The sequence below is a fragment of the Eurypyga helias genome, unplaced genomic scaffold, assembly GCF_000690775.1.
Source record: "Eurypyga helias isolate BGI_N326 unplaced genomic scaffold, ASM69077v1 scaffold6868, whole genome shotgun sequence".
Classification (NCBI taxonomy): Eukaryota; Metazoa; Chordata; class Aves; order Eurypygiformes; family Eurypygidae; genus Eurypyga; species Eurypyga helias.
The window spans coordinates 78,555-87,752 of NW_010264904.1; the positions used below are offsets into that span (position 1 = coordinate 78,555).

The 9,198-nt window shown below is 42.1% G+C and overlaps 1 protein-coding gene across 1 annotated transcript in view; it reads right to left on the reverse strand.

Annotated features, from left to right (window-relative positions):
* Positions 1 to 9,198, reverse strand: part of DCLK2 (doublecortin-like kinase 2) — a gene marked incomplete at its 5' end in the record, with an annotated part of 72,964 nt that overhangs the window by 2,289 nt on the left and 61,477 nt on the right. The window contains 5 exons of the mRNA XM_010156527.1: positions 2,925 to 3,041; positions 4,193 to 4,273; positions 6,014 to 6,110; positions 7,582 to 7,659; positions 8,943 to 9,076. Coding sequence (XP_010154829.1) covers positions 2,925 to 3,041; positions 4,193 to 4,273; positions 6,014 to 6,110; positions 7,582 to 7,659; positions 8,943 to 9,076 — 507 coding nt within the window. The remainder of the gene's footprint in view (positions 1 to 2,924; positions 3,042 to 4,192; positions 4,274 to 6,013; positions 6,111 to 7,581; positions 7,660 to 8,942; positions 9,077 to 9,198) is intronic.

Here is a 9,198-nt window from a genome sequence, read left to right on the forward strand (position 1 = left end):
GGGTGATTTTGTCCTTTGCTGTCCTCACAGCAGCTCCTGGTAGTTGTCACACCTTGCACATACTGATGGAATGCTATTTAGGGTTTTTTTAAGACTGAGGAGGAGGCTTAATTTTACTGTAGCTAAGTAAAATTATTTTTTATTAATTGAGGACTGATGAACTTCTGACTGGCTCTGTGATACCATAAAGGCTGAAGTGACAAAATCTTTATTTTGAAACAGTGCTTATTTCAGAGGTTTTGTTTCTTTGGTTCTGTCTCCCATCTTTTTCTAATTGCTTTTGGGTATGATACACACAAATGACTCCCAGGGAACAGACCAAGATATGTCTGAGGAAGTAAAAACAAGCTAGTTGTATCGGTGTTTGCTTATAATATTTCAAATACACACCACTTAATACAGAAGAGGTTTTTGTAAGTGTTTAAAATGTTTTCCTTTAGTGTTTTTGTGTGGCTGTAAAGCTCTTTCCACTTCAGACTGGCCGAGTTATTTCTCCTTTCTTCTTGTTCTAAATGGAAAACGTATTTTTTGTGCAGCAGAACAAAGCATCGCAGTTAGTACGTACCATTGCCTTGGACCTACTCAGAGGAAAGCAATGCAGGCGTTGGGAAAGGAGGAGAAAGGAAGGAAGCAAGGGACAGAAACTAGACTTACTTTAAGCAGAACTAACACGATTGCAACAAATTTAGATTTACAGAACATTTTGAAATTGATTAAAAAAAAAAAACAGTAATGAATTAAGAGCAACATGCTTTTAGGGGCAGAGTCTCCTGGGCAAGAACACTGAAGTAGGTATGTGCAGTTTTACTTATCTGCCACACGATGGTATTATCTGCATTGGCCAGATGACAGCATTTGCATGGAGTGATGCTAAAAGGGGTTCCATGAACTGTGCAGGTGGGCTGATCTAGCACTGCACTGCAATACATGGGAATTACAATACTGTGCTTGTCTGGACCGGAATGTTTTAAGCAATGAGTGCTAGTACAAGCGAAGAACTTTTGTAACATGAAGAAAACCAAATTTCAATGCTCTAGATAAACCAGGGCAAGAATAACAAACAGGGGGCTTAACCCTCACAGGATTACAGTGCTGTGAACGAGAAGCTATTTTTCCCTCCAGCAATAACTGGGAGCTGCATTTGGAAATAAATAATTGCACATTTATTGCAAATTTACACCCTTCCATACCCGTTAAGACGGAAATAAGGCAGGAAAAGGGAAATTGAGAAGTTTTAACGATGTGTGCTTTCCTGGCTGAAGGAATGTCAGCAGCTAACAGAATCAGAAATAACCCACACTAATAAGAAGCCAGAAGCTACGCTGTGTCAGAGATTCGAGACAGGCTGAGGTGGCATGCAAGTTGGAGAGGGGCCGAGAGTTAGAATTAAGGTTGCTCTTATTACATATAGTGCAGTTTATACCAGTTTTCAGCTTCAGGCTTATCCATAGTCTCAACAGTATAAAGAATGAAGCTGTGAAGTCCCTCTCAAACTGTCAAGTCAAACTGTCAAATGAAATGCAGACAACAGCATGAACCTGAAATCCATCGTCTGACTGGTGTAATTTTTATTTTTATCTTACCACTTTTCCTACATTTAAATATTTTGCCTATTTATTCACATTTAGAGCATTTGCAAAAGCATTTACATATGCAGAAACATCATTTTAATTTATCTACTTTCAGATGAATAAAACAATTCTTTGTTAACCTAAGTGGGCTGGACTTCAACAGTAATTAATACTAATGGCAGTGGGTGGGGCTGGAAATCACTGCTGTGTTACTACTATGGGAGGTTTCATCTTTCTTCTAGTAAGAAGCATCCACCCTTGGGTTAGACAGTAATGGACCACAGTAAATTGTTTAGCCTGGAGGAGGCTCAGGGGAGACCTTATCGCTCTCTACAGCTGCCTGAGAGGAGGGTGCTGAGAGGTGGGGGTTGGTCTCTTCTCCCAGGTGACAGGACAAGGGGGAAGATCCTCAAGTTGGGCCAGGGGAGGTTTAGACTGGATATTAGGAAAAATCTCTTCACAGAAAGGGCTGTCAGGCCCTGGAACAGGCTGCCCAGGGAGGTGGCTGAGTCACCATCCCTGGAGGTGTTTAAGAGACTGTGGATGACACACTCAGGGACATGGTTTAGTGGTGGACTGGGCAGTGCTGGGTTAACAGTTGGACTTGGTGATCTTCAAGGTCTTTTCCAACCTAAAAGATTCTATGACTGTAAGAACAGAATGGCAGTTCAATCTCTATAGCAGTTGCATAGTCTCTGCAAAAGTGACTGCTCAGCTACAAGTGCGGGTTGGGGTACTGACAACAGTAAACTCTGTTTCTTCTACCGTGCTTCAGCCATCTGCCTTCTGGAAGTACTGTTTATGTGAGATCAACTATTGGGCATTAGGGTTCCCTTGTGTGCTTTGAAGAACGTTCCCCATTAGGGAACAGAAAACACCATAGCAGGAGTTAGACTGGGACAAAATTAACGAGGTAAACATTCAATACTATGAATGGAGCCTGGTTTCCTGGCAAGTGTAGTGTTAAACGGTGTGCTCAGGATCAACCAAGGCTTGGTCAGGCAGAGGGGAAGAGTCTACTTAACTATCTAGGTGATCGGTATGATAGAAAATTACAGCTTTTATACTGAAAGATTTCAAATTGTTAATAAGCTTCATTTCAAAATACAGCTACTCAGTGTTTACATGTTTCTGTTTGAGTGCTTTTTTCCACAGCTTAGCCAGCACACACTGATAGACTCGGTTGCTCTCAAGCGACGATGAGACAATCCATACTCTACATCAGTAAGGACTAGAATTAGAAACTACTCCAGCTTTGCTTTTGCTATTCTTGCTCCACACATGCTCATAGAGCACTGTTAGGAAAATACACGAAGTATAATATCAGTGAATCAAAATGCTTGTTTCTCTTACCATGATGACGGAAACCCCAGCAGATGTGTTATTTTGCTTGGGTAGGGAGTTATTAAAGTGCTGCTTCAGTTTACCTGTTACTTCAGCTTGCATATTATTCTCCTGGCAAGCATCATCCTGGATAAGAATAAACACAATATGCAAGTTAGGAAAAACCCACAAGTATGTTTGAATGTAACTGAGCCAAAGAAGTGTTCTGTTATCTCAGGGGTTTCCTGCTTTGTACTGCACAGTGAGCGTTCAGACAGGCAGCCCTGAAGTGAATATACTCTGCTGCGTGAGATACAGTTCCAGTGGGTTAAGACAAGTTACAGAGGAAAGGAACGTAGCAACCGCTGATTTATATGTGAACTTCTAGTTCTTAAAATGCCACGTGACACTGTGTATGAAAGTCTATTAAAATATCCCACAAGTATAAGCTGCTAGTTTGAGTCAGGCATGTTAAAAATAACATGCTTGAAATAATGTTAAAACCAAAAAGCATATTTGTCATTTGGCTTTCTTTTAAATGAGCATTTTAAATGGTCCATCATGTCCTAAATGTGGGAACATTCAACAGTGCCATAAAGATGCTTGAGAGGGGCTGTTACATGTAGACACGCTCATTATAGTTGTCTTCTCTTGCCTGAGGGACCTGCTTGGATCACATTCAGTCCCCCTTTTAGAAAGCACGTGGAAATAAACACTCGCTCTGTACGTGTAAACCCAGTATCTGTTGGCTAACGAATGGTTTTAAAATCAAGCACCGCGCTGGTGTCCCCCGTGCTGCTGCCCCACAGGATGAAGGACCCCGCTGCCATCAGCTTAGTGCCTACGGTAACTGTGGCAGTTTAGCTGCTAATTCTGTTTCTCTTGCGAAGCTCCAAGCGCTTCAGGAAACAGAGATCATTCTGTAAGGGTCACTGTGGCAAGTGAGATGCCAACACGCCAATAGTGCTTCCACACGCACGGGTTTGAGGTGACTGTTTCCTAGGGTGAATGTGAAATAACAGACACGCCCAAGTCACACATCTGCCTGCCGTGTTAGGTGTAAGCAGGTTTGTAGGAACCCCCAGCACCGTCTGAGGGCAGCTGGCGACACCCTCACCCTAAGAGCTGAAGCTGACTTCAGACTCGCTGTTCCCTTCTGTGTGGAAATGGGACTCCTGGTTTAGTAACAAAAAATGGACAGAGTATAAGAGTATTGCTGCTCCTGAAAATGACACTTTCATGGTTAGATTTACAGGTTTCGTATCAAATTAGAGACAAGTAAAATGCAATTTACTCACTGACACCCAGGGATGGCTTAGGATCTGTGCTGCTGTGTACCGGGATTCAGCATTCACGTGTAACATCAGGCTAATTAACTCCTTTAATTAAAAGAAAAAAGAAAGAGTTTGAGGAGAGTGGGAAAGGATAATAAAAGGAAACTAGACCAAGTTCTCAGTGCAATTTTCTTGCTACCTGGGTGAAAAGACAGCTTACACAGATACCAGAACCAGTGCTACCAGTGTGACTTTAGCATAACAAAAAATTCGGCCTTCAGGTTTCAGCGAGTCTTTTGAAATCAAAGGAAAAAATATCAGCTGTAATGTTCCAGTTTGTTCTCTCTATATTCATGCAGGTGACCAGAATGGAAACAAACCTGGGACAAATGAGATCTGCTATGGGCAGTGTACATGCACACAGTGACAGCACATAGAGAGCACAAATCAAAGGCAAGAAACTGCTAAAGTGATTTGAAAACTTCGTTCTCTTCCGTGTTGTTCCAGAAGAATAAGGCATCTAACTCATTTCATCAGCTAAGGATCACCTGGTATAAGGAAAAGCAGCTAGATAGAGAAAAATGCTTAATGCTACTAATTATATGGTTAATCACCAAAGATTCGGTGTTGGGGCTGTTGTCATACTTCAGAGGCACTACAGCAGCTCTCTTCAGTTTTATCAAATACTTCCACGGGCCTTCCCATACAATAAACCTTTACAGGTCATTGATACAAAGAGTTGGTAAAATAACATTTCAAGAAATCAAAAACCCAAACCACCTTTCCTCAGTTGCTTATTCATTCAAGTTTCTTACACAACTACTTTACTGGTGTAATTCCTGCTTCTACAAGCCTATTATTAAGACAAATATGTCCCCTTCCCAAATGGACAACTTCACCTACTTGGAGCTGAATCCCCCCTCGATAAGACTTTTATAGCCTCCAAATTGTCAGTCTTCATGTTCTCATCCAGAGCACTTCAAGGAGATTGTTCATCATGTCAGTTTGGGGAAATGGCTGCTTTTCAAGCAGGTAGCGACACACCGAACTGAGAGGTTTCCCACCCAGCCAAGTTACTTAGTCTGCCTAAGTCAGAAGTGAAAGGTCACCTGTAGTGCCAGGTTTGTTCAGAATGCCTGTCTGGAAGAGTGTGAGATGACTAAAGCTTGGGAAACGTTGGCAAATGGATAAACAGCCATTGGGAAACAGAGGAAAAAATGCAACTTCTCATTGGTTGGATAACAGATCATCTCCACTAGCTAACTAAGAGTCCTCTGATACCATTCAGAGCACTATTACTGAATTAGTTTGGGAAGTGGGGCTTCCAAGTTGGAACCTTTACCCACAGACACAATCATTTTAAACACAAACAGCAACAGTAACACAAGAACTGTTAACGGGCAGCAATCAAGCTGGCTGCACCTCTTGAAAAGTTCTGATAACTGGCTCAAGTAAAATAGGAATAAACAGTGTCAACAACATTCAGTCCCCAATGCAATAATTTTTCTTTATGAGAGTGATAGGAGGGACAAATTCAGAGACACATGTATTTTACAGCTGAAGCACTGAACCTGCTATAATAGTCCCTCACTAAGTAAACTGAACAGCCTGTGATGTTCTCTGAACACAGCTGGCATTCTGCCACACCTCAGACAGTAACTTGATGGCCTGCAAAACCTGAGCTTTCATCAAGCACTGTTAAGCCAACAAACCAGAGAGGCACAGCAGCTGGAAGAGAGGGCAGGAGCCTGTTCCGAGTCTTAGATTCTGCCTCTGCAACAGAGCAGAGTCTTCACTGCCTTGTCAGAAACACTACCTCAGGCTGGCTGGAAAATGTCTGAGTACCTTTGCCGAATCAGTGATGTTATCCCAGTAGGGAGAAGGAAATTCCAGCTTCCCAACAAGTATCTGATCAAAGAGGTCTTCCTGAAGGTTGTTTTCACTGTAGAACAGGGGAAATGAAAAAGGACGTGAGAAGTCAGTCAATTTGTCACACAACGTTTTACCTTGATTTGGGGATGGAACACAAATGATGTATCGGCTACTATAAATGCTTAATTCGCAACCTTACCTAGCAGCAGCACTAATGTATTGAGGTGAAGAATATATATAGAGAGAGGTGAAGGGACTTCCACTGGACTAGAGGATGCATAGCTAACATACAGCAACAGGAAAGGTGGTTAAAAAAAGAGTCACTTGCCAGCCTATTCTAAAGGAGTTGCTGCAGAGAGCATGTAAGAAGTGTAGTGAAATCAGCCTTTTCTGTTCAACTGTCACAACTGGACAGTTTTCAAAATCCAGAGAGGAAATATGGAAAAGGCAGATGATACATGTAGTAGTTTACCGAGTACTGGCAGGCTACCGATACTGAAAGGGTAAGTCCTGCTGTATCAAAAACATGGCATCATGGATATTCAGGGATCAATGGCAGAGTTTTCTGGTTCTTAACCTCTTCCTGTGAGCCCTCGCCCCTGCGAACATCCACCCCACCCATTTCTGTAACGAACAATTTACCTCTTGGGTTGGCTTTGCAATAAATACTTATTAACCTTGCTTAAGAGCTGATTCTATTAGCGTGGTACGGACATTCGCTGTGCCCGGCCCCGAAATTCTGTGCAAAGCAATTGTGATTCGTTTCTATAATGTATCTTTCAAAACTCATTTTCAGTTTTAAACGTGAATGAGCCACGTGTGAAAACAAATACCAAAACTACATGGTAACGTTTCCATTGACAATTGTTTATATTGTATTCCACACCGTCCATTCTTGTTTAATCTAGTATTTTGCCGTAAAAATGGACAAACAGACTGTGTACCAAGAACTCAGAAGTTAAGAGGAGAATTCCCTATCACAATGTACCAATTCCTTCTCATTCCTTGGCAAAAAGCATTGCTGAGGCACGCAGCATAGCCATTTGGTATGTAGTAGATCTCATACACGTTGTGACACTGAGCGGTAACAGTCACGTGTGCATCGCTCATATGACACATATCAAAAAGATTAACAAGGTTAAAAATGCAACATAAGCAACTACTTCCCCTCGCCTCAGTTTACCATTACTCTTCACCCTCAACTACACAAACCAGGAAGTTGTTGAATCCAAACGGGAACACCAGGGGGCGAAGTAGACACGTTCCTTGGACTGGGATATGCATAGCAGACAAAAGGAAAAGAAACGATGCCCTCACACCACCATAGCCCTGCCCACAGCAGTAAAGCAGTTGCTCTCTTAAAAAATAAGTAAATAAAATTGGACACGTCAAAAAAAAAAAAAAAAAAAAAAGGTAAAGAAAATATGTCAATGTAATCCAGCTTTTTCCCCAGGATGCTGTCTTCAGGGAGTTAAGTAAGAGCTGGTCAGAAAGAACTTGGGTCTTTACTGTTTTCCCCTTTGACACTGAGGGACACTCACCTGCGAAACGGTGGAAATCCACATAAGAGTATGTAAGTGATCACACCTGCAGCCCAAATATCCACCTTTAAGCCATATCTGAGAAAACAAGACTGTGTTACTTGTGCTGGATTTAAACAAAAAGTCATTCCAGTCAAACAGTTGATTACATTTGCATGAAAATATAGAGACAATCTGTTCTACGTTACAAATGTATTTTGTATCTAAGCATCGTTTTACTTAGCATCCTTCAGAGTCTATAGGAAACCAGGATAACATCTTTACATTGAGTATTTTTTATTATTCCATAAGCCTCAAGGCTCTCCAGGGTCCTCTGAATATACTCAGATGCAATTCAATATCAAGGTTTCCCAAACCAGAATTCCTAATGATAAAAGACAGGGATGTGCTTTCTCAGTCCCCATATTGGAGTAACTATCTCTAAGGTTATCATGTGTTGCTAAGCAACAAGAAAGATACCAATTTTCCAGTCTCTTGAGTGAGTAACACAAGGAAAAAGAACTGCCCTTTCAAAGCACAGAAATTAAAACTCTAGAGGTCAGAAAGAGGTCTTTTTTCCTACTCTTTTCTATCCAGTAGAATCAGTTCATCAAAATCTGAAACATGCAGATGAAGTGCCCTTTGATGTTTGAGCTCACTGCAGCTGTGAGATATTTCTCGACGTGACAAACACGCTGAAAAACGCTTCACCCAACACAGAAAACCTCCCTCCAGTAGGAAGGCCAAATTCAGAACGGCCACCGCTATGGCAGCAGTCAGCTACAGCACAGAACGGGGGTCTAATAGGTCTAAAAGGGAAGAGGACCAGTGAAATGCTGCCATTTTACAGAATTATTTTGTATTTATGCAACCACCTGTTCAATAGAGAAAAACGGGGTTGTTAATTAACCCAACCGTTGGCAAACACTGTGCGTCACCCACATCAAGTAGTATGTGTCACTGGAATCAACATGATCTAATTAGAGCTGCTGTGGAAACAGGTTTAGAGTAGGTGACCTCTGGAGTGCCTCCCTGTATAAATGACTATTTCCGACACAAACACGGTGTTTCGCTTGTCCGTTTTTCCCCCAGCAGCTGCCACAGCTGTACAATGGGCTCTGAATGGTGAGGGGAGGCAGAGAACACAAACTCCGCTGCACCAGCGCTGCTCCTAGGGAAGATGGTAAGGAGGCAGAGGTGAGCTGTGGGAGCAGGGTGAGTGAAGAAACTGGCCTCTTCAAGGAGCTGTTTTCTCACATGCAGTTTGATTACAAAAAGATGGAGGATCGTGCTATTGGAGCATTCTAGTTGTTACAACAGTGAGGAGCTACCTGCCAAAAGCAAGGGGTTACAAGACCCATGTCTTAGTCAGTCATCCTCACCCTGTCTCTGCAATGATTTCTGGAGCCACGTACGTGGGTGTACCACAGACCGTGTACAAAGGTCCTTCAACCACAGTCGCCAGTCCGAAGTCTCCTAGCTTCAAAGACTTGGTTCCATCTGAATATTCACAAACCTGGAATCGGCAAAATAAAATGGAATAAGCAGAGCACCTGCATTCTTGAAATCCTTTACTTTGGAAAATAATTATCATCACAGTCACAAGATAGGAAAAAGAGGTAACTTCCACAGCCCTGT